Genomic DNA, 25,341 nt, shown 5'->3' with positions numbered 1-25,341 from the left:
TAAAGCTTTGTGGCACATGGTGAAGATTCACAGATTCACAGAATATTTAAGGTTGGAAGSGACCTCTACAGRTCATCTAGTCCAACCTTCCTGCTCAAGCAGGCACACCTASAGCATGTGGCACAGGRTGGCATCCAGGCGGGTTTTGAAGACCTCCAGAGWAGGAGACTCCACAACCTCCCTGGGCAGCCTGTTCCACTGCTCTGTCACCCTAACAGTRAAGAAGTTGCTCCTCACCTGGAGACGGARCTTCTTGTGCTTCAGCTTGTGGCCATTACCCCTCGTCCTATCGCTGGCCACCAGTGARAAYAGCTTGTCCCCTTCCTCCCTGCATTCTCCCTTCCTGAACTTATACATATTAATCATATCCCCTCTGAGCCGTCTCTTCTCCAGAGAAAATAGGCCCAGCTCACTCAGCCTCTCTTCRTACGAGAGATGTTCCATTCCCTTAATCATCCTGGTTGCCCTTCTCTGGACCCTCTCCAGAAGCTCCACGTCYCTCCTATACTGGGGWGCCCAGAACTGAACACAGTACTCCAGGTGMGGCCTCACCAGAGCTGAGYAGAGGGGCAGAATCACCTCCCTTGACCTGCTGGCAACACTCCTCCTGATGCAGGCCAGGATCCCATTGGCCTTCTTGGCCACGAGGGCACACTGCTCACTCATGGTTAAYTTGGTGTCAACCARGACTCCCAGGTCCCTCTCCGTGGAGSTGCTYTCCAGCAGGTCGACCCCTAATCTGTACTGATGCCTGGGGTTATTCCTCCCCAGGTGCAGGACCCTGCACTTGTCCTTATTGAACCTCATGAGGTTCCTCTCTGCCCAACTCTCCAGCCTGTCCAGGTCCCTCTGGATGGCAGCACAGCCCTCCGGAGTGTCGGCCACTCCACCCAGCTTGGGTGGAGTGATCCCGATACTAAAAAACAGTAGGAAGAAAAGTAAGGATTAAAGCATCAATGATTAAACTTGGCTGTGCAAATCACAGAGGGAGCTGAAYCCAGCCACAGCAGCAGCTTTCCCTTGGAACATGTTGCTTCTATGGGAGGAGGGAAAAATCTGCCAAAGCAGTATCTGAAAATGAGTTGCAGCCAAACAAAAACCAAGCAGCTCTTGCAGTCCCAAGCTTGAAGGTAGCTATAGATGCACCRGAAGAGCCATCCATGCTAAAGCAACTGCAAGTGTCACCAGATTAGCCAGCATTCCCTACAAGGACACTGAGCTGCAGGATAACAGCAGGTTATTGAGATAACTGGAGTCTGATGTCCCAAAATTTATCAATTCAAGGCAAGTCTAAACCTGGATGGAATTATACAATATGTTTTGCTTTAGGAGCTCAAATAGAAACAGAATTAAAAAGTAACAGCCAACTAACCAAATGCTTTATCCACAAAACTGCGTTATGCTACATGGGCATGTCAGAAGGGTGACAGTGTGGGGACACTGCAGGAATTTGTGATGCACAAGACAGCAGTCAGTCAACACTGGGGCTCAGACAGCAACTACAACATGACCATGCCGAGGAAGGTGTGTGTCAGACATATCTACTGCGATACTGTGCATGAGAGCTCCCTGTCTAACCACCTCACATCTGCTCCTGGGGTACAGGACCAAGCTGTTGGCCACCCTAATTCTTTTTTATGGATGCAGAGTGGGAGATAATTCTGCTCTGGTGGATGTGGAGAGGACAATGTGTGAGCCTTCCCCCCAGAAATGCTCGGTTCTGTGCTGTGGGAGGATATCGGCATTCCAGGCAAAAGCTCCTCACCTTAACTACTGCAACAGGCTGAAAGAGAAACAGATTTTCATTCAGAGATTTGTTTTCTCCCTGTATGACAATAAACACTTTATTGGCTGCCACTTTGTACCAAGCCAACTTGCAGCAGTGATGAGAAGAATAAAAGAAAAAAAAAGGAGGGAGTGGGGAGGTAACATAACTGTTGGGTCAGKTTTCTACCCAGCACGTTATGATCTACAGTTTAATTGGATAAGATCCTTGAATTTATAATGAACAGCTAATTATGATTAATCTATCCAACTCAGCAAACACTAATTAAAAAAAGACAACACACCAGTCTTACCTCAATAGAAGAGTGAGAGCTGGAAGGCAATGGGAAAGGTGTAACAGCCATCTGATTGACTGCATCTTCATTTCTGTAAAACAAAAAGCAACACGTTAACACTAAACTGTAATGGCCAAACTTCTTTGAGTTGTTTTTGCCCTTTAGGAAAACACTATTACCAGTGTAAAAAAAAAAAAAAATCTCTTTCCTAAGCCTCTGCTTTTGATAAGAAAKCACTTCATTTTCTGCTTGTGTTCCTTGCCAGGAAACAGACTGCATCACTTCTTGGGACCTCAGTAGTTTCCTCTGAGAAATACTAACTAACAACGTATGCTTTGGAAATCCAGTTTAGTGTGGATTGCCAGAGGATGCATTTGGATGTATGTTCCCTATAYATCAATATGGTGAAGAAAGACTCCCAGGAGGAACAATTCAGGCTGCCCGTGCTAAATATAGAAGGCAGATTCATACAATGCACACCACTATGTCCAAAACACATCTGAAAAAGCAGACAACTAAAAGAACAAAGCATAGGAAATTAAAACATATTTTTAAAAATTCTATATGTATTCCTTTTTCTCCTAGCACTAATTATTCAGAAAGGAAGTTCTTCAAATCTAACATTTAAGAATGTAATATTAAAACTAGTCTCAGTAACCACATTATGCAGCCTTTACTGAGCTCTACCTTAAGGTGGAGGTTTTGACTCCACAAATCCTGCCTTGCGAGCCCTTKGTGTGCTCATACTTAGGGAGCCTCCTCTAATGCTGTCTATATTTAATAGCTTCTTTATACTCTATATGCATTGCTGAATACACATTATGTATCAGTTACAGCTATTTATCAAAATACTGTACTTTTTCTGTTTTGTTCATATATTTTTTTTTCCCTAAAAGAATCAGTATAAAAACCTGGAACAATTTTTTAGAAAAATGTAAAAAAAAAAGGTGATGAAAAATAAGGTGATGAACTTCAACTCCCCTATGCTTAAACTCAGCCTTTTTATTTTTCCATAGATGCTTATTATATATGGTGGCATCTTCTTTAATGTGCAATCCCAAGAAAAGTTCTTGGGAGGGAAGGGAAAATACCTTCACAGCTAACTTTCAAAAGCCTTTTTTTTTTTTTTAATTAAATACTACTCTGCCTCATGATATTTTTATTCCAATACCATTTACAGTTACTTGGCTTGTGAAATGAGCTCTGCATTTTTGGCCTTTATAAAACCAAACCAAGTAAAATATGATTTATGTAATATTGTTGTGATATATGAGATAAAAAAAATACTCCAAATTCTGCATTGAAAACTGTATTAATGCACATTTTCTATTCCTTGGGTGAGCACGGCACAGAGGCCAGGAACATGATGCAAAGCTGGTTTTGCTAAGGGTTCAAGGAGGCCACCCAACCCTTGCTCACCCAGCAGCGATGGAGGAGGAAACAATAACGTCACTTTGTAAAAGCGGYGTGTGAGATGACAGGACTTGACTACTCATGCAACAGGACCCCTGGGTTTTACCCATTATATTTCACACCGATATTCCCCATCATTATATCCCCATCTGTATTTCAGGTTACCCTACCATGAGCGTTTTTCTTGCACTCTTCTTTAATTTCTAGAGGAAAACATTAGCCTAGCACGTGTTTAAAACCACTTAATGGAAATRTCTGGAAGCAAAAAGTCCTATTCCAACCCTGAAGAGTTAAACCCATGAAGCCTGTATGTGCCGATCACTGAAAGACAACACTATAAATCAATAGCTCTCAGCAGAGCAGAGGACGGGAAATTAAATCACAGGCATTTGAAGTGATAAATCCCTCATGCCAAGGTTGGGGAATTCATTTACTTATCTCCAAGCAAACAGCCCCACGGTTCAAACAGACGGATCCCCGCGGCGCTCGCGCTCAGGCGCCGCTCTCGGCCCCGCTCGGAGCTCCGCAGCCGCGCGAAACGCSGCGAACGTCAGAGCTGCCGCAGCCGGCGACACCGAAACCACTCGCAGGCAGCCGGGGGGATCCTCAGAGTGGCAGGGAAGCCAACACACGCATTTCATGTGCACTCCACAAGTCAAGTGCTTCCCTTTTAACCCCGTACAGTCTATTAGGCAGGGACGCTTCTCTTCCTCTTATCTTCACGATACCGATCTCATGTTGCTTTCTCATCTGTAAGAATAAGCCTGCAAGTCTAAGGTGTCTAAGACAGCTAGCAATTTGTGGCCAATTATAGAGGTTTTTCTGACAAAGCTCTGCATGAAGTACAGACCTCATGAAAACAAGGCCCCATATCTACCCTCACCTTGCAGCTGCAGAACCTGCAGGRAGGAGCAAAGTTGAAAAATACAAGTTCTTCATGAACAGTTGAACTATCTTTCTGAAAATTGCTACTCCCAGGCTTCACTACAAAGTGCAATGTACCTAATGACATAAACTAGGTTCTCCAGTGTATGGGCACACAGCCTGGTAAGTCTCATCATTGGGCTAACATTTTTTGCAGTCTTAAATGAGAGATGTTTCTACTCTGTACAATAAAAGCTTACACTCACTGCTCAAGGAAAAAACACCCTCAAATAAAAGAGCAAAAAGACACTCAACCCCTCAAAACACAAGGTTGCAAATGCCACAACTTGCAATCTCTCCCTGTTCAGACTCATACATATTTAAATATTTCAATGCTGCTTCAAAGGAGCCTTCAAAGTAGTATCAAAGTGGGAAAACATTTTAAAGTGACTGATCTAATAATAAATTGCTCTTTTTGCTCTCCAGATCCGCAAGCATTGTTGTTTAAAACATAAATTTATTTCTAATGAAGAGAACCAGCTGAGAAATCTGATAATATTCAAATTAGTGGCCCCAAATGAACATTCAAGGCTTGCCAATAGCTGCTCTCATAACCTCGGAGGAAGCTGCTCGCGGTTACGTGTCTGAACCACGACCATGTAACGCTCAGCATGTAAAATACTTGTTCTGCATGAAGAAAGAGACTCCTCGACTGACTCATCCTGGCTAAGGCAGCATCCAAACATCCTCTCTAGCCAGGACGGAAACAAGACAACTCCCTCAGCACCTAAGTGGGCTAATTTTGGGTTGGATGCACTGAATCGCCCTAGGGAGGTGCTGCCAACTGTTCTCTGATCACAGAGTAAGACTAGGTGACCTCGAGATGGTGAAGGGACATGAACCTGCTGAGCAACTCAGCAACAGGAAAAGGATCATTTCACAAGGGGGCTGTGGAGCAAAAAATGATACCTCACCTGCAACTGCATATGTTAGCTAGAGACTAAGACTTTGAGCCCAAGGAACTGAATTCTACCCGGTGACCTTACAATTCTCAAGGGTTCTGGCTGGAGTACCAAGCTGCACAAGGCCCTGAAGATTATTAACAAACCCACATTGTCCATTTCCTCTGTTTTCAGCAAGAGAAAAAGGAAAAAGGGAGACCAAGATTTCCCATTTTCTCATCTTTGTCTTTCTACAAAAGCTTATTTGGAGAAGCAGAGCTGCAGGAAAGCTGAAGATGGGGAAGGCACACAGAATTTTTGCTTCAGATGGATGAAGACAAGATCTTTGTACTGTGCTCACCTGGAAAAATGTTTCCTGCTAACAGCAGGCTCTGTCTTGTTCTTCATTTCCCCTCCACTCAGCGTTAACTACATAAGAACCAAATGAATACACGGCCTTTAAATATGTACTTAATGTTCACTTAACCTGCGCTTCAGGTCATGAAAGGTTGGAGAGGGACCAATTACTTAATTTCCCCGACTGTGGACTTGTTCACACATATGGGCTGCAGCAAGGAAACAGCTCTGCAGAAAACAGGAAAAGAATTTCCAGCCCGTATACCAAGCAGCTGGCAAAGGTTTATTTTCAAAACTTTTCCACATGAAAGAACCCAGTCAAAACAACTGAAAAATTGAGCTTGTAGTATTAAAATACAATCAATTATATAAGCTAGAATGAATTTAAAGCAAAAAAATATTGCCAAAGCATGAAAATACCTCAATTCCTGGTAAATGAGATCACTTACAGAGGACCTAAAAGTAGAGTGAAGATTCAGTGATAGTCACAGCCATGGCAAGTGTGAAACTGCACCATGACTTTCTCCTTTCCCTGTGAAATGGTCTGATCTCCTAGTCCCTGTCCCCGCCTTACCCATCCTCAGACAAAATGCAGCAATCTCATTTCATGTCACCATAAATAACAAATCATTAGCCTTAAAAACTACACCTAGAATGGAGGGAGGGCTAAAGGGACAGAGAACTGTGGGTTTCGATCTCAATCTCTCATTGCATCATCACAAAGCAGTGACAAGGCAACTCCAGGGAAGGAAAGCCACTGGAGAGCTAAGAGATGGTTCTTAACAGGGCAAAATTCTGCAGTATTTTACTCTTAAAGAATTCCTCAAACTATCCTTTTTTCTTAAGAGAAAAAAAGGTATACCTAAGAATGAATCGGAGGACTGAACTCAGTCTGAAATGGTTCAGGATCCATCACATTGCCTTTGATGCAAGCGTTCAAACTACATTTGCTCTGCTTATTATCCCAACACCGAAGCACCGAAACAGATTAAAAGCAGTTAATTGAGCATAGACAAAACATGAAATGTGCTGAATCATAAAATTCTCACTCTAAAAGAGTATTCSTATATAACCTGGATTTCCTTCTACAAATGCAAACCCTGATGACACTGCTTTCTTGTGATTCTGGGAAGGCTGAATGTACAATGCATGCCCAAATAGTCTGCTGGGTAGKAAAACTGTCCTGTTTTGGGGGCTGTGGCATTGAGATGCCTGCAAGAAACAAGTCCCTTTCTCAGCTTCCTGCCTGGCCGATTCTCAGTATTGCAGACTCAGGTCAAGAATTTCAAAAGGAGACTAAGACATGTACATGTCCTGTTCCTGATGTCCTGTCCTAAGACATGGACATGTCCTGATCTCCACTCATATTAGTGTGTTACATGCCCTTGAAAGCTGCAACCAAATTATTAGTAGGTATTTCTAGCATTGGGAAGCCCAAAAGACAACCTGCATTTGCTGCAGCAGCTCAGAAGCTGCTGTAGCAGCTGTGAGACTTGCARGCCAGGTAAGATGTTCCTGAACACAGGAAGCCTTTGGATGGAGCCAGTTCTTCAGAAAATCACGTAGCACTGGGGTGGTTGTTTTCCTTGCTTGCTGAGTTGTGYGAGCAGGCTGAATACCTCCAAATTTGTTACTGTACAGAGCAACAAAACATGAGATGCACCGAGCCGGGGGGACGTGAGGAGAAGCGATGACACTGTAACTGCAAACCTATTATATGCTATTATAAGCTTATGTAGCTAACGAGACCACAGGGAAACAGGCCTGTGTTCATACCCACATCTTGGAACCTGGCCAAAATCAACTGTTTTAAACAACCACTGTCAATTTAATGGTGGGAGAGATGCTCATAACCCAGAGGGAGAAGCCTTCAGGTATAAAGGGGGTCTCCCAGCACTTGCTGCACTGTGCCTCACCAGTAGAAACATGAGGAAAGGATGGGAGTGCAGTTGTAACACTACCTGGATATATAAAAAAAAGTGTGAACAGATTTTATAGATCAGATTTTGAGTTAGGAACTTAGGAAAGAAGGGAAAGAAGGCATCTTTTCTTCTTCTTTTTTTTCTTTTTTTTTTTTCCCTCCCCTTAAAAGTCCAAGCCCAACCAACACCAAATCATTTCATGATAGAAATTACAGAACTTGTTCTTACAGAGAGGCTTGAACTTCTGGACTTGTTTTTTGTAACTGCCTAAGGAGTTTATGGAAACATCCCCCTGCCCTGCACAGCTGTTTCCAGAAAACTGCAGCCTACTTGGGTCTTCTACTGCTGAAAACAGAATCCAAACATTTTCACACATATGAAGGCTGATTCCAATCCCCTCCCAGTCCCACTGGTAGTAGCAGTCCCTGTTGGTTTTGGCTATGTTATCCTGTGGTTCTGTGGGCTGTAAAAATTCCTTTCCCTTAATTTTTTAGGAGAAATTTGGATTTTTTTAGATCAGCTTTCTGGTCAGCAGGTCAAGCTTCTGAAGGCATCAGTCTGCAATTGCAATAAAATGATTTACTGTATTTTCCTTTTGGCATGAGCTTTTCCCCTTGACAATATAAAAGGAAGCTACACTGGTGTCGGTGCTCAGGAAGAGCAGRACATTATTTCTGTTGCAAGTAGCTCTTCCTTGTTCTCCAAGCAGAGCCCATGTAACGGTATCCTGCTCTTTCCACACCATTAGAGCCGACAGGAAGATATCTGAAGGCAGCCAAGCAGCAAAGCTACCAGGAGAGCTCCCAGCCTGCTGCACTCAGCACTTTGTTCGCAGCTGGAAAAGCTACTGCACAAGCACACAGGAAAGATGGATGGGGACCCAAGATACCTGTTACTCTCCACACTCAGCTGGGCTGGCACCATAATTCATTAAGCAGGGGCATTTCGGTATCTGCATTTTATAACACTGTTTTAAAATACATCAAGCATGGAAGTTCTCCTACCAAACCATAGCACTGACAAGACCCCTGGGACCAGCAGTTTCTCAGTTCATGAATTCAGTCAATCTTAGCCACTAACTTTGAGGTCTAAGTTTTAGCAAATTGAAGCACCAAGTGAAAAGGGTTCATGGAATGTGCTCGGTACCGGAAAGGTAAATTATTCTTCCACCTTAAAACTCACCTGTGAGATCCATGGTCTAAACTGGTATTTGTGAAATTCTGAAACACCTCTTCTCCATGAGCAGCTTTTCCTGAGTTGCAGCCAGTGCTCTCCCAGGGGACAGTATTACTCTTCATCACTAYTGCGTGGCTGCTCCAGTCTGGACAACAGACTTACCTGCTGTCAGTGCACTTTAACGTGCAGCAGGAAGCAGGGACAGGCTGTATATTCCTTGGAATTCTGGAGACCTCAGTTTATAACCTCAACAGCAGCATTTAAAAAGTGAAATTTCCTTTTATTATTTTTTTTTTTAATTCCCCTCCACCCAACCCGAGGGACACTAACAAGACYTACCCAACAGCCACTGTATTTCTTTATGTTAATTAGGAACACTGTGAGAGCTTCTTGCCTTCCAAATTACTTATTCACAGACAATCTTTAAGAGGGAAATTACGAGCAAGAGCTTACATTACCCTTACTACTTAAATAGTACAAAACACACTGGGCATTTCCAATCCAAGGCAAACCACATGTTGGGGAGCATCTTTGCTGCAGCCCTGCTGCACAGCAGGGCAGGTCCCCMAGGTGCTGCCCTGCAGCACTAACCCAGGCTGGGGCTTCAGTTTCTGCCCCTGGAGCTTCCACACCAGACACATTTTCCACATGCAATTAAGTAATGGCGAGTGAGTTGTTGTACATGACATTTAATTCTCAGTAGCTGAAGAAAGTAACACAGGAGCTGCAGGAAAGATCATTAATCTTCTCCAGATCCTCTGTGCTGCCAAGTATAGCAACTCATTCTTCATTGCACTAATGCTGCTCTTCCATCATTTCTGTGTATGCTGTACCAGACAGAGCGATGCCAGTAAATGTACACATTTATATGCATTCACYCTCCCAATTACTACATTGCTTACAGGCTGTGTATGAGCAAAGGATACCAAGCTATATATAATATGATGCATATGCTGGGAAGAAGACCACATTGTGGGGGATAAGTGCCCAAAAGAAATCAGAGCTGATATAGATATATTCATGAAACTCCAAAATAACAACGCATGTATTAGCTCTGAAAGAGAGACAACTTTTTCCCTACTYAGGGTCATAAGAGTAACAACAAGAGTCTCAACTACAGACCACAGGGGACACATGCAGSGGTCTTAGCTGACCCATACACTGAGAGGAATGATCGGAGTAAAAGAAAATCCTTCTAAATCTTATGCAGCTGAAAGATGACACGTGTTAGTGTGTTCCCTCCTACACAGTCACCACAGGGCTTTCTCGTTGTCAAGTTTCTCTGTACAAACAACTCCACCTCTAAAATCCTAATCCCATCCCAAGCTATTCCTCACCTGTGCATCCAGCAGATAGCCCACACTTGCCTGCCCTTCCCGCACGAGCTCCTCTTACCCGTGCACCCTGTTAACTCCCTGTGCGAGCCACGTTGTGGCAGGTGCCCAGCCCTTCTCTGTGCTTCTCTGCAGCGACCCACCTGCAGCATCCTGGTTAGCTCGGGAGGAAAAAAGCTCTTGCCAGGGGGCCAGGGGGCTCTCAAGCTCAGGAGGGCAGCTTAAGTTTCCAGCAGACATCCCCAAACAGACATTCAATTACAATTACATYAGATCTTATTTTCAGCATTACTAAAAAGAACTCTTCAAAAGCTATGRGACCATTAGTCAAGGAAAAGCTTTGCTTCACTTCAAAGAGAACTGAGAAGATTCAGCACTCACAAAATGAGGTCATGAATGTAGCGAGCTAAAACATAAATATATGTTTTGAAGAGAACTGTCTTACCGTATGAAAACTAGCTTGACCTTTGATGGGGCAGTCTTAATTATTGCAGAAGCATTCTGGTGACTTCTTCCATACAATATCTGATTATTTATCTGTCAAAACAAAGCGATAATTTTTGTGAAAAAAGATTTAATGTCTTTTTTATTCCTAATTTATAGCACACAACGCAAGACTTCTGAACTTATAGTGGGTTAGYACGGTAAGACTCAAAGAAAATATGGGGTGCAAAATGGAAGTCCCATTCCTTTTGAGAGCTGTACATTGTAATAAGAGCTTTCTCCTAGGAGAGCTGTGCTCTAGAGACACATCACTCATGATAAGCACAGAGGGAAACAGGTACTACGGCTCCCTGTCGTACTCAGCTCATTTCTGGACTCCAGGGCTATTTTCCTTTCCTTCTGTTCGTACCAGGAAGAGGACAGGAATTCAGAGGCAAAATTTTGCCTGGAATTCARAGGCAAATTTAAGTGAACTCTCTTACCATCCCTTGCAGAAGGGTGATGACTTGAAGCTTCTTCTCATCCCAATTTTGACCACAAAAATCACAGGCCTAGATTCGATTTTAAAATATTACGTTTTCAACATCGCAGTCACTAATTTATCCACATACTGTATTAATAACAAGCATTCCAAGTTTTATTTTAGACTGATATAAAATAGGAACTAACACAGAGATAATTTAGTCTTGCCAATAAGCCAGCAATGAGAGCAATCTTTAGTGTCCCGTTACCTCATAGACCCATTTCCAGAAATGGAAGTTTTGTTTATAGATTATTTGAGGATAACTTGCTCTGCCTGCAAAGACTCATATAAATAGGACAAAAAAAAGACCAAGACAGACTATCTCGTACCTTGAGGCAACCGGCAGCTTAGGAACAGTTGCTAAAAAGACTGTGGCGATTCCTCATTTCCACTGAGGGAAACCAAAGTGAGGGCCACGTGTGGCAAGAAGAACAAGGATGTGCCCAACACTTCTGTCATTAAGGAGCAAATACCTAATTACAGCAATAAAACCAAAGCGCTACCTTGGGCAGCTTCTCTGCACACAAACAAATGCTGAAGATTTCTTAGGGAGAGAGCATGGCTCTAAAAGCAGGTGCTGCAGGCCTTGGTTTTCTTTAGGAACCTGAAGTTCTTTCCCAATTTGAGGAAAATGGGATATCTCCTCTTAGTGTCACGCTCAGCCAGCGAGCTTAACACAGCCAACARCTGTCTAAATATCCAAGATGAACGTAATCATTATTTTCAAGCCAACCAGACCTATAATCGGTGTCAGAGCAGCAAASTGACCTGCAGCAGCGAGCGGGGACATTTAAAACATGTCCCTTGTTCCACGAGCAAGCCTGGTGGGCAGCAGGACAGGGCAGGACACTGGGCTCTGCAGGAGGCTGCAGCGCTGGGCACCGAGCACCCAGCACCACGCCGGGCTCCAGGAGGCTTCACCGAGGTGCCCTCTGCCCTCCCCGTCCACGCTGCCAACSCAAGGCAAGCCTAAAAACACGCAGCAAAACGCATGTTGAATTGCACCCTGCACCCAAAGTAGACTCTAATATTCAGTGATGTTGTGGACGTAATTTCGCGCAGTTTAAAAACAAATTGTTCCCTGGGAATACTGTGTGTTTTACAAACTGCTTGGAGTTAGTTAAATTAGCATCATTTTTTCCAAACAGCACACTTTTCAGATTAGAATTTATAGTCTCTGCACCAGCTAAATTAATCCTATTCAGTAGATGCATCAAATAGTCCAAAATTTAATTAGCTGTGAGCTGGGTCTGTAAGTTCTAATTATTTAATTATACAAAAATGAAAGGGTAATCAAAGTAATATATCTCCACAAGGTTTTGGACCATCTAACATAAGTTATTCCAGACAGTATTAATTTTTCTTTTTTTAAAAAGGTTAATTTCTTTTGCAAAACAAATTGACGTTGTACTGGCTTTAGAGGAGTGAAGCACAAAAGCTTACCTTAAAAGAAAAAAAGAAAAAAAGAAAAAAAGAAAAAAAGAAAAAAAGAAAAAAAAGAAAAAAAAGAAAAAAAGAAAAAAAAAGAAAAAAAAGAGAGAAAGAACATCTAGGATTTCATAAGCATCACTATTATAAATCTCTCAATTTTATCCAATTTAAAGAAAGGATAAGTCAGATTAACCAAAGGAGTATTCTAGGAGTCCAAACTTACAGATCATGCTTAATTTCTCACACTAAAGATGGACATGGCTTAAAAAGCAAACAAATAAACCAACCTCTTTCTCTAAAAGAGAAGAAATAAATTGATCTAAGTTAGTCTTAGCTCAGTGGATGCTTTGAATGCATTTTTACATAACTTCTTGGAAAGATGGAGCAGAGAAAAACCTGCCACAGATACGAGGCCAGGTCAGCACACACAGGTTTTAATGCTGGATCCTTAATATAACTTCACAGTGTTTTATGGCTCATTTTAGCACATATCCCAAATTTACAGCTGCCCGCACCTACAAAATTTCTGTTTTACAGCTTCACACACTAAAGTAGCAGGAAAGCAAAAATGCACTGAAATATGAACTTTTAAATTAAGAGGAAAAAAAACTGAAGGGATTATTTGCTTCTCAAACTTAAATTTGCAGAAGAGGAACATTTGATATGGATATTAAAAAGGAGTTTTGAGTTTACTAGGTGGCAGTAATGTAAACTGATGAAATTAATAGCACCTGACTTTTATAAAATCATGTCAAATGATACCCCCAAACTTGTAAAAGACCTGACACACAGATTAGCTTTCTATAGTTATTACTTCTTTGTAACAATGCTTTAAGTTCCTTTAACCACAGGAATTTCAGCATTTTTGGATTTAACTGAATTCTATGAAACAATGGGAAAAGTTTCAAAATTCTTTCCTAAGTCGAATTATATAAACTGAAAATCCACACACACACAAAAACCCCTCAGCTAATCAATCTGAGAGAACCTTTGAAAAGAAAATACAATCAATTAGAATATGAATTCTTCCTTCCTCACTCTATTTCTTGCCCAGCACACGCTCAAGCAGATGCATCTGCAGGGACCAACAGACCACAAACCCCATAAAGGCCGAAAACCCCCTGCCCTGCAGTGCAATTTGGCTTTGCCTCATTGACCAGGCAGCACCTAATCCCTGTTGCTTCCTACATAAAGGACGGAAAGAAAAAGGGCAAAACAGCAAACTGCAGATTGCCCAGGCCCTCATGGACAACAGATTTTTCRGATCACAGCTTTATGTAATTTTCATTTTGATAGTGATTATCTAATTTTAATAGTGATTTTGAAAAAACACTATCTAACAGTAATCTGAACCAACAAGCCCTAAAAAGTCTACRAAAAAGCATCTGTTTGCTTGTATGAAAAGACCAAAAGGGCGCTATACCTCTACTGCTACCTGCAGGAAACGAATCTCAAAGACAAAAGTCAAGCTCTAATCGTATGCTTTCAATGGAAATTGAGGGAAAAAAAATCACTTCTGAGATAGTGATCTAAGATGACTTCTTTTGTCAAGCAAAAGCCCCTCTCTCTTTCTATGGACAAGTTACTATCCCTTCTGGGATGTGCTACTTGCCCAAACCTAAGGAATTCTCTTGAAGTAGAAAACTAAAGAAAAAAATCTCAAATCATGAACCCCCTCTCCCCCATCCAAAAGGAGAAGTGACAACATGATAATAGGTAAGTCATTTATTAAATTTATTGGGGGGAGATGGGGTGGGGGAAGCACTGCAGAAGGGACAGGAGCCAGATCTGCAGTGACTCTTGSCTAGGACACCAGAGCACCCAGCAGAAGAGCAGGTCCCCTCCACCTGAGCCCAGGCTCAGGAAGAGGGCAGAAAATCCTACGCCAGCAGTGGGGCTTAGCAGCAAAGGGCTCACTTATTAATAGCAATACAGCTGACTCTGAYGGGGAGATAATAATGTTGGGTGGGTAACACTGGGCCAGGCTGCCTGCAGCCCAGGGCAGGACCACGGCCAAATTAATAAGACTGGAAGCAGAGCAGACACCTGCASTAGCACAGCACGAGGGCGAAGCAGCAGCACCACATACGGTTCTTCTGCACTTCTAAACAGAACAGAAAAGCAGAACTGTGTCTAATGGTAAAAATGCATTCTTGTGCACAGGGACTAGATATTGCCCCAAGTATCTTCTTCCATGAAGAGCATCAAAGTAGGATTAAAGGATCTTCTCCCTCAAATAGCTGTTTTCTTCAGCAGCATTACGTTACAGCAGATTACTTTATCAAAAATTGCACATTAGTGTTAATTCTTAATGCAACCTGGATCTCACTCAGCATAAAGGTCAGACCTACTTTAAAAATGAGCTAGTATCTTGCCCTGTGTTGACTGCAGATGCTAAGAGTGAGATGATAGCTCATTATCTCAGTGACCGAAGAGCCTGCAGATGAGGAGCTGAGGTTGTCTGGCAGCATCCTGCATCCTTCAGCTGAATCCAACCAATTGCCAGCTCAAAAGAAAATGAGAAGTTGAAATATACATAAAAACACACATTAATCTTCTTCTCTTGACAGCCAATGGAAATTATCTGTGGGTGCAGTAGTGCCCAGTGTCTTGGTGGAGAAACACTAATGACCAGCAGGGTTCACTAGGGCAACCAGGACAGCGGGCAGAAATGTTGGAGGTTGCCTAGGACAAGAATCCTTTCTCCTGCTTCACTCTCAAGTATCAAAATTTATGTGTAACTAAAGATGTAGATGCAAATATACTTAAAACACCCAATTATATGATGGGCGAGTTGGTCTGTCTGCTTGCTGTTGAGCAGATAAAAATACTACAAAAACGGGTTCGGATGCTTAAGAATTTGAAGAACAGCTGTGTGTTTYCTGCAGAATACCTGACTCCTGGGCAGTGGCCAGCTGCACTCGCCTATCTGTACGGTGAAGCACTACCCAGAGGAAGAAAAGTTAAGTTGCTCCACCAGTGAAGATGGTCCATCCTAAGCATCGACTGAAGTCAGGACACCTTGGTGCCTTAAAATCGCACTGACACTTTATGGTTTTAACTGGAGAGAACCAATCTGAATTCTCTCATTTCCTAACTTCTCAGGGCTTGAGTTTGCAGAGTCTTCTTTATTGTAAAAGAGGCTGCCAGTATAACTGGTTAACCTCTCTGAGCTCTGCATCACTGCCACGGAAATAGCCTGAAATTACCTTCCTGCCCCTGGTGACCAGTCTACTTMACAAGTAGGAGGGCTCCTAATGGTTACATTTATTGAAAAACCTGCCAATGTCAATGCCCGTTAGTTCCATTTCAGTGCTGTTCACATGCAACACTGGAATGCTTTTAAGGGGGAAAACTCAAAGCTTTGAATAATTGACTCACCGGTGTGAACACGAGCTGTCTGTCCATGACTAATGTACAAGCCCTTCTTTGTAACCCAGGAGGACGTTTCGACATCCGATACATTCTCAATAGGGACCACGTTGAGATTCCCACATCACTTCATGCAAGTGATGACCCTTCTGCCCATGAGTGACACATCTTTTATTTAATTGCAAGGGTAAATGAGAGAGGTGGTTACTGAAGTCCCCCTGACCTTCAGTTTTCTTGTAGTGTGGCCCTCTTGAAACAGGGAGTACCACTTTTCTTCTAATGAAGAAAACACTCATTTTCCCTCCAGCTCAACAAAGAGCTGAGTGAGGGCAACAGGAACACCTCTGAAAACTGCAACATAGCCCCAGTGTGCAAGTCCCAAGCCCTGAAATATCTGCAGTTAATCCCAGAGGGTKCATCATATTTAACAGCAGGTCAAACAACCACCATGAGGAACAACTTGCAAGGTACAAGAAAAGCCCAGTGAGGTCTTCTCCATTGGGAGAGCTTATCAATACAACAATCAACTTTGCCCTGAACTACCTGGTCCAGGATCTATACAGAGGAAAACAGCACCACAGGTCTCTTCCACTGGCATGCATGTGAAATCTGTCAGTTTTATTACTTATTTTTTTGCATTTGGAGTCCAGAACTGGTGAAGAGGAGGAAGTTATTTGCCTAACAAACTCCACTAAGGATTAGAGACTTTCATGCCATTTATCACACAACAAAAATAATAAGTTTCAGATATTGTGATTATTACAGAAAAACAAATCTTTCTTGTATCACGACTTGAAAACCTGTAATTATGCAACTGTTAGACAGCGAAAAACGTTTAGGCAATTCAGAGTTCTCCCAAGGTATCCCCAGGTAGCCAAATTGCTCCTTTTCAAGTCAAGAAAATTGAGAAAACAGTTGGTACTCTGATGCCACAGAGATGCTGAAAGATGGAAATTTACTCCCCAGGGAGAGCAGCGGGTCAGCATYAACCCACTCTTCAGGGAAAGCTTCCCTGCAAAGGCAAGGCCCACCAGGGAAGGCTAATTTTTCAAAACTACGAAGCAGTTGTGATGTGGGGAACCACAGCAGGTCTTGCAGCAAAATGCCATTCTGCAACAGTCAAATATCAGGGTAAATATAAGAAATCAGTGTTTTCAGGCTGAAGATGGAGCAAGGAGAAGGGAGAAAAAGTGAAGACAAAATACTTGGTGATAAGCTCTCTTGCCTTGCAGGTGAGATTGTGYCAAACACTACTAAAGAAAACAGCATGGTAGGCTTTTAAGTTACAGCTAATCAAAACCAATTACCGCAAGAAATTTTACCCTATTTGCAGGATAGGGAATACCCCTGTTATTTGTTTAAAAACAAAACAAACAAAAAAACCCCTACATATGGGAACACCGAGGGGGTTCTGCTGGGTGTCTTTTTTTTTTTTTTTTTTTTTTTTTTTAATTTACAGTGTGAATTTCCCTTTGAAACCACATATACCCTGTGAGGACAGATTTAATATTCCCTTCTTGCCTTTCAACAGTCTCTCCCCGAGAGTAGCTGGCGAACATGCTGAGAGCGCAGACTTCACTGACAAGACATTAGTTTTCCACAGGCCAGTGATTTTTGTTTCACTGGAAACACATTTACCTGCCAAAGGCCACATTCTCAATTGGCATAAATCAGTGCAGTTCCTTGCTTCAGCCACATAATTTCATTTGCAGGCTTTACTCCAGATACAAACCACAGCTTTGCCGGTGCCTCTGCTTCTCTCACTCTTTCCATGTGAACTTTATTTAGCAGCTAAAGAAAACACTTACCTCTAAAAGCTCATCGCCAATGTGCATCCTTCCATCTCGGCCTGCAGGTCCATCGGGATTGATGCCAACTACAAAGATGCTCATGCGAGATCGGTCCTTGTTGCCCGCAAGACTCAGTCCAAGCCCATTCTTGTCTTTCTCAAGCTCAATAATGTGCAACTCTCCTGGTAGGTCTGCATATCTTTGCCTAATTTTTTCTACAAAGACAGAGAAATATAGGTTAAATGTAGATGTTTATGAAGACAAACACACAACGCGTGGATTTTTTCTTAGCATTTGCTTTCTGTTAACAAAGGTCTTTCTAGAGGTCTTTCTAACACGCTATATATATTCTGACTGACCCCTGCTTGGCCTCCTTGCTCTTCCCAAACAGCTAAAGCCATTGAGATAAAGGACTGCTCTCAGGTATCTTTATATGGGTCCTGCTGCAAACAGTCCACCCCGTTGTCACTGTGTTGTTCATAATCCATAAAAACGTCCTGCACGCTCACGTCTCGACAGGGCTCAGGTACACGCTTGCTGTGCTCTACTGAAAATTATTTGCTGTTGTGCAGAGTCTTACTTGAAGCAATTGTCAGTGACAACACGTACCAGTGCTCGGTTTTCTAAATGTAGCCTCGCTTGCTCTGAGGGTAGTTATTTGTCCCGCATCTACACTTCCCTGACAGAACGCAATGTATTTCCCACRTGATGTGGATCACTGGGACCGGCAGATCCAAGCGTGCTGACAGCTGCAGCCAAATGTCCTCTCGGTGCTGGCACACAAACAGCTGTAACTTTTGATTACTCAGGTCTATCACAGGAAGGGTAGTATTTTTTCTGTCCAGTTGTCCTTTATCAGCTTTGTTCCAACTCAGATACGTTTCTTAAATCCAGCTTAGTAGCATCAGCTGCATCCAACGCTGCAACTAGGCTACACACTAAAAAGGCAGACGAGGAAATTTTGCCAYGACTAGATACCAACCTTAGCACAAAGCGCAAGGTGAAGGAGAGCAATGCATTATGCATCGAGAAGGAAGAGATCCTGCACGTTCAGCCACAGCCCCGAGTCAGCAACAGCAGCGGGATCAATATTAGCTATTACCATCCCACCACAGGGCAGCATATTTTAACAGAATGATTTAACTGCTGTAGTGAATGTTTCCATGACAACAAGGAAGAGGGGGAAAAAAAGGAGGGAAGGTGAAAAAGGAGCCATTGGAAGTGAACCCTGCCAGGCCTCCCCTTTTCCCTAAGGCACTTCCACATGGGCTGTCCCAGCTGCTGCACCCAGGAATGAGGACATGGCCAATGCTCCCCTTACTTTATTTTTAGGACTGTATTTTCCTGCCTCTCTTAAATCCCTGCTGGCCTGAGCATAAAGAGTTGGGGGATACACATTAAGGATCAAGCGTCTGCCCTGGAAAGCCAAGCCTGTGAAACTGTTCAGAGCTCTGCACAAGATCAGAGTACCACACCAAATCAAAATCCCTGCCCATTGCTATTATATGCCCAAACTCATATAATTACATTAAATGGTAACAAGTGTTACACGGTTCTTTAATACACATTTTGACTCCAATAGTTAAGAAATAATTAGGGGTGTCATTCACTGCTTCATTTGGAAAGTGTGGTTTTGCAGGGTGGTGTGCAGGCTATCCCCTGCAGGAAAACAGGAGCAAGGTCTTGGGAATGGCACCAAGGAAAGTGCAGGGAATGCGAGCGTACACACTGCCTGGGATGCTTTATTCACATGGCTGAGGTCTCCCTTTTTCCATTGACCTGAGACCACTACGAAGCTTTTTGCCCCCTGTAATTAGCCCAGACCTGCGCTCATTACAGGGCAGCAGGCAGCTTCACAGTGCTTCCTGTTGGAAACCATGAGACCATCAGGAATAATTCCCAGAAAAGCACTTGGGGCAATCAGAGCAAAGGAGCAGCGCTCCAGAGGGGCACAGGCGGCTCCTTGTTGTGTCCCTGCTCCATTCCCATGGACACCACACCTCCCATGCACGATCTGCAGCAAAGCACGCAGGGCCAGGCACGTTCCTAGCAGCTCACCATGAGCTGCGCGGAGAAGGTGAGGAGCAAGGACAGAACTCGCGCTTGAATGCTCTACAGTGTGACTTGAGGGATGGGTCACATTTGTCAGCAAAAGTCTTGGTGGTGCCCGAGCTCAAKGCTGGTGGTGCTGGACGTGGTGGCCAGAGCGGTCTCCTTGAGCCGCAGAGCCACCAGCAGGGACCATCAGCATCATGAGCAAAAGTTTTTTGAGCAAAAAAAATAGATCAACACTCCACAGGTAGCAACTTTTTTCAGTCCTCTTGATTTATTTGTTAAAAAAAAAAAAGTAAAAAGCCTCTTTTTTTGGGGGAGTGACCCCCATATATTTTTGTTTGGGGAACCAGGGGAAGAGAAGAAAAAAATAAAGACATCCTCACACCAGGGAAGACATGAGTGGAGACTGCGCCTTTTTGCAGTTAGTGCAGGAASGTGGGAGGCCACGAGCTGCTGGAGCAGGGAAGCGGCGGGAGGTCATGAGGGAAACAGGGTGGGYGTCGCACAGGCCGGAGCGCTGCACAGGCTGCTCCGTTTCTTCCTGCAACGGCACCAGCTCCGGCAAACGCCACCTCCACAAGGAAGGGCTCCTAGGGCCCGTCCTCGCGAGCGAGCTATGGCTGCGTGATCCCAGCACAGCCTTCCCCGTGGAGCATCCAGCCTGCATACGAATACCCACCCAGCTGACTCCCTATAACATTCCAACCGCAGTCTCACCTCGCACCTCTTAAGGATCTCATAAAATTATTTTAAACAAGTATTTCCTGCCTAACCCAATACCCATCTACGGCATCTCCTCCRTAACGCCCTTTTCAGCTGCTCCCTCTCCCCTCCAGCTGGTACCGTGTTGCAGCCTAGCGCCAGGGAGCCCGCCAGCATCTGCTTGTGCAGCAAATCCCATTATTTGCCTTCATTAGCTGATACTTCACACAAGGTAATTGCGATTCTGCTGCTCCTGTGTGACACGGGGGACGTGGCATTCTCCTCTCGGGCACTGCCTGGAGTTGTTTCCAGCTTTGGTGACAACCTGCTTACCAAAACTTCAGCAAACATATCACACCAATGATAGGCAGTGAGCTAAAACGGAATCCTCAGTTTCTTTTAGAAATACAATACAGATGTAATGTGAACTAGTAGCACTAGTACAGCCTTTAGAGATCACTGCTGCAAGGACATTTCCCAATTATAACAGCAGGCAACTGCCCTGGAAATGAAAAAGGCCCAATTTCAAGCAATGCACCTTTACGCTGCTGCATGTGTTGTCCCATTCCTACTATATTAGAGAGATAAAAGAAATAAATGGGAAAGATATGCTCAGAACGTTTGGATTTCCATGACCTTGTCTTGCAACAGATACACAATTCATCTGTRCTGAAAAACAGACACTGCTTCTCAGGAAGACAAGAGGCTCTTTAAATTACAAAGATACCTAAGAGTCTTGCAAAAGGCTGAGCAACCTGCTCCCCAGGGCTGCTCAAATCTCCAGTTAAATGAGCAGAAAGGGAAGGAGGGTCTCTCTATAAATGCAGTCTCTCTGCATGGTGCACATTAGAGTCCATCTAGAGAGGTAAAGAGGAAAGAAAAAGCTCTGGATGACTCAGCAGTGTGACTGATTTTGGCACCATGGCGTGAATATTAAAGCTGCCAATGCAAAATATGGAAAAGGAAAGGGAGGAGGAAAAAAACACAAAAGGAAACGACAGATGATATTTGTACACAAAAGGTGATAGATGCTGGGCTTTTCCCGTCTCTCTTGCAATACCTCAGATAACTGTTAGCAACATATGCTGCCTTTTGGAGGCTCTGCAATGGTCTCATTTATCAGCCTGTGCTAATGGTCCCCAGCTACCGCTGTCACTGCGCGGCACGAACGCTGCCGAGATGTCTCTGCGCGGGCAGCTGCGCCGCAGCAGCCCCACCGCTGCTCCTTCAGCAGCGACACACATCAGGATGCAGCCTGCATCCCCTCCCGGAGCAAACCTTGCATGTCAAGCAGCTAATTCCCTTCTTGGTTTCATTATAAACATTAGAAAAAAAAGTCCCCAGAAAGCTAACACTAGAGCTGTGAGGGCAGCACTTCTAATTTCCTGATTACAATTTACAAGAACCTAAATAAGCATAGTTAAGGGACCATAATTGAACAAATGGGGTTTGGTATTTTCCCACTACTAATAATATAATAAGCTTATTGTTTTAATCTTCCCACTAGCCTCTATTCAGCTCTAAGGAGGCAGACAGTTCTCCAAACCTTATCTTAAAAGTGRTGCAGTCTTGTGCTTTCATATGCTTTAAATTGAATAATAGAGAGAAGGTATTTTCTGTAATGCTTTCTTAAATTTCATGAAATCATACATATTCTTCTTTCAGTGATCAGAAGCCAAGAGAAAAATAGTGCGGTTCTRTTCAGATCCAGCAAATCCCAGGGAAGAGCCAGAGATTGTCTCCTTTTTGGGCGGCAATGAGGGAGGCTGCTGGGACCAGTTCCTTGCAGATACTGGAGGCAGCTCCAGACAGGTAGTCAGTATTCCTGTGCTGGGGCACCCATCTGATCCAGAACTTGGCAATTCCTAAAATCCCCCTTCAAAAGTCACACAGTCCCCTTGTCATGGCTCTGCTTTGTCTACATTTGGAGGTCGTTGAGTAAGAYTAAGTGTGACTTTCAGAGCAAAGTAACACCCTGCAGCATTTCTGCTCTGCTTTAGCTTCAAGCAATCCCCCCCAATCCCAAGTCTGGTAAATGCAAGGAAGAAAGAGCAAGTTCCCAGGATAAACAGTTGTACCTCTCCTCCTCCTGCCCCAAGTCCTGTGAGACAAAATAAAATATTTTAAATAAATGCAGGTGAGAACACCTGCACAAGGCAGCCATGCACTATCAATATATAATGCTAGCAGTCTCTTGCAGGAGCTGTGCCATATGGACACACAGACATCTCAGAAAGGCCAGCTAAAGTCAGGGCTTTCACACTCCTGAAAACACCCAAGCCAAAACCCAGTGCGCATTTAACACTTAGGAGTCAAAGTTCTTACCCTAACTTGAGGACTGCTTCTTTTCTTCCTTTCTTTTTTTTTTTTTTTTTTTTTTGTGTGTGTGTGTGAAGAATGCAGGGTATTAACTGTGGTCTCTGCATTTCATCTCTAACTGCTTCCTCCAGCTCAGACTCCCATTACAGTTTGCAGCTCCCAGGCCTTGCAAATGCTGGAATGGCTTCCTGGCTCACACAGGAAAACTCTCCTCCAGTGCTTCCCTTAAATCCCAYTTCGCCCTCACATCACTCTTTCTACAACTAAAGGTAAAAATTCCTACGAATAAGTTCTTGTCTAACTAATCAAGGAATAAGGGTATAATGAGAATCTCTGCAATCCATTTCAAGTACCATTTCATTTCAATGAGCAGACGACATTTAAAAATGGTTATCACCTAATGTCGTTGCTTCCTTCCTACAATCAAAGAATCATCCCACTTAAAGACAAGAGCAAAGAAAAAGTGCCAGCACAGAATGTCACTGTGAGCTGGCAATCCTGYGCTCTTGCGCACGTTGGTGCAAAAAACTTACACATTTTTCTTGCCCAGAGATTGATAAATCACGTTTTAGCTGGACAGCGAAGACAGGAAATAGGCCGCTTGTTTGAGCATCAGACTGCCACTATATGACTAGACAAAAGAAAACAAAACATTTATTCTTGAGATAACATCCTCTACCAGAATGCAAATACTTATGCTTCAAATATATCTCGGTGTGATGATGTTTGAGCCACAGAAAGCAGAGGCATTCTGAACTAATCACAGCCTTAAAACACAGGGTAGCCTCAAGAAGAAGCCCATGCAGGCCCCGTTTTTTGGCTGTTGAAAAGKCAACTGAACAAACCAGGCAGAAAAATACTGTACAGTACAATAATGCACTATAGGATACCGTAGGGTAGGTCATTGAAGGCCAGATCCATGGGAGTGCTCCTCCTGGCCCAGCCGCTGCCGTGCGCTGCTGCACAGTGCTCCCCCCGCGGCCGAAACAACAAACACCAAATTACACTTCTACACTTCTAAAATAKAGTACAGTAGTTTCAATTTGTTTGTATAGCAATTTTGAAATATTTTGTGGCTGAGATTAGAAAAGATTCAAGTTGGATGAGTCATCTGGGATTATAAAACCCAGGGAGATGCCCACAGAATTGTGCTGGAAAACACAACGCAAGTCACAATATAGAAGGCCCAAGGTAGACAAATCAGCCACTTCCATTGTGATTTAAGTCAACAGTGGTCCCAACGACCTATTTTAATATTTCTGCTTTTTGTTGTTCTGCTAAAGACTGATATTGGTTAGTTACCACATATTTATTTGCAACTGAAGGTAACATATATGTGTTTTTTTCCCCTTCTTTATGCTATGTGGATAGAGCACTGAGTGCTTATAGAAATATAACACTCRATATACATCCATTAAAATGCTTAAGACTTTAAAGTTGCTTAAGACACATTATGTTGGATGTCATATGTTAGTTGTACTGAACAACATTTACTTACATGCTACATATTTTTCCTTACAATATATACTATTTAGATGGAAATTATAATGCAACTAAAATATAATCAGCTTTTTATTTAAAAAGTATTTACAAATAAGATACTTGAAATTGTTTTGTAAGATCTTATTAAATGTATTTTCATTTAAAATTGAAACATCAAACAAAAGCATTATTATTCATGGTAGATAATGAATTGAACCAAAGGAACTATGGTGATCAGAAACATATTTGAATAGTCTAAATTCCTCCTCATCAATAGGTCCATTTGTCTGTCCTCAGGCCTTCACAAGCACCTCATCAACCAAGGCCACAGCGACCTCGTCGAGCATCTACCATCAGGCCACAGCCACGCTCACTTGCGTAATTTTAAACTAACTCTCAAGTTCACACTCCTAGTTTTTAATTCAATGACTGGAAAAGGAAAATACTTTTTTAAAACCTTCTAAGAAGTTGTTCTAATTTGGTAAGTTTGTTTTATTCCCATTCAATTAGTTAAATAAGCCACAAGAAAAAAGGAGTCTTTGTTTCAAGCACCTGAAGACCAAGTCAGAAGTTGCCTTCTGACTCAATAGACTCTTGGGCCAGGTTTTAAGCCACAGACCTCTCTCATTTCCCTGGAGGCACACACACATTTCCTCCGTATTTTTTTTCATTTAAATTATGTTAACAGAATAGAGTAAGCTCTAATCTTTATCAGGTCCTTGAAGACCACTCTAGCTCTGCATTTTGGTATTCCRCACATCCATCTCTCACCATGTGCTTCCAGGGAAGCAGCCAGCATTGTTAGTAAAATATTAGGAAAGCAGAAAGGGCCTGGGCCACACTCTACCTCCCCACAGCCTGCAGGGGCCTTCCAAGGCCAAGAAGCCACAAAAGATTAAGCCCGGCTGCCTTTGGCTCCTGTTTTTTCAGCTATCAAATTGCACTAGAGTCCAAGATTTTACCACATCCAGGAATGCATGCAGGGTTTTTTGTTTGTTATTTTAAGTATTAATCTGAGTTTCCCAACATCATGCCTTGCCTCTGATTGTTGAGGTCAAATGAAAAATGCCTGCAGAAGCAGACAGTGCTGAGGACTGCCCATTTCTCTGTTTCAGAGCAAATATATGGGGATAACTGAAGATGCTTTAACGTGAAT

At 43.1% G+C, this 25,341-nt stretch overlaps 1 protein-coding gene across 2 annotated transcripts in view; it reads right to left on the bottom strand.

Moving 5' to 3' along the window:
* PATJ (PATJ, crumbs cell polarity complex component) overlaps positions 1 to 25,341 on the bottom strand; it is a 136,609-nt gene that overhangs the window by 33,214 nt on the left and 78,054 nt on the right. The window contains exons 27-30 of one of the 2 annotated variants that reach the window (XM_026040711.1): positions 17,646 to 17,842; positions 10,513 to 10,604; positions 2,079 to 2,151; positions 1,766 to 1,783 (exon numbers count right to left, since the gene is read on the bottom strand). In XM_026040711.1, the coding sequence (XP_025896496.1) occupies positions 1,766 to 1,783; positions 2,079 to 2,151; positions 10,513 to 10,604; positions 17,646 to 17,842 (380 nt within the window). The remainder of the gene's footprint in view (positions 1 to 1,765; positions 1,784 to 2,078; positions 2,152 to 10,512; positions 10,605 to 17,645; positions 17,843 to 25,341) is intronic. The other variant, XM_026040712.1, reaches the window with a different exon arrangement.

This window comes from Nothoprocta perdicaria, unplaced genomic scaffold (genome assembly GCF_003342845.1).
Source record: "Nothoprocta perdicaria isolate Ctin4 unplaced genomic scaffold, notPer1 scaffold_262, whole genome shotgun sequence".
In the NCBI taxonomy this organism is placed as follows: domain Eukaryota; kingdom Metazoa; phylum Chordata; class Aves; order Tinamiformes; family Tinamidae; genus Nothoprocta; species Nothoprocta perdicaria.
The sequence above is the reverse complement of the archived record's forward strand: the minus strand, read 5'-3'. Positions and strand labels throughout refer to the sequence as shown.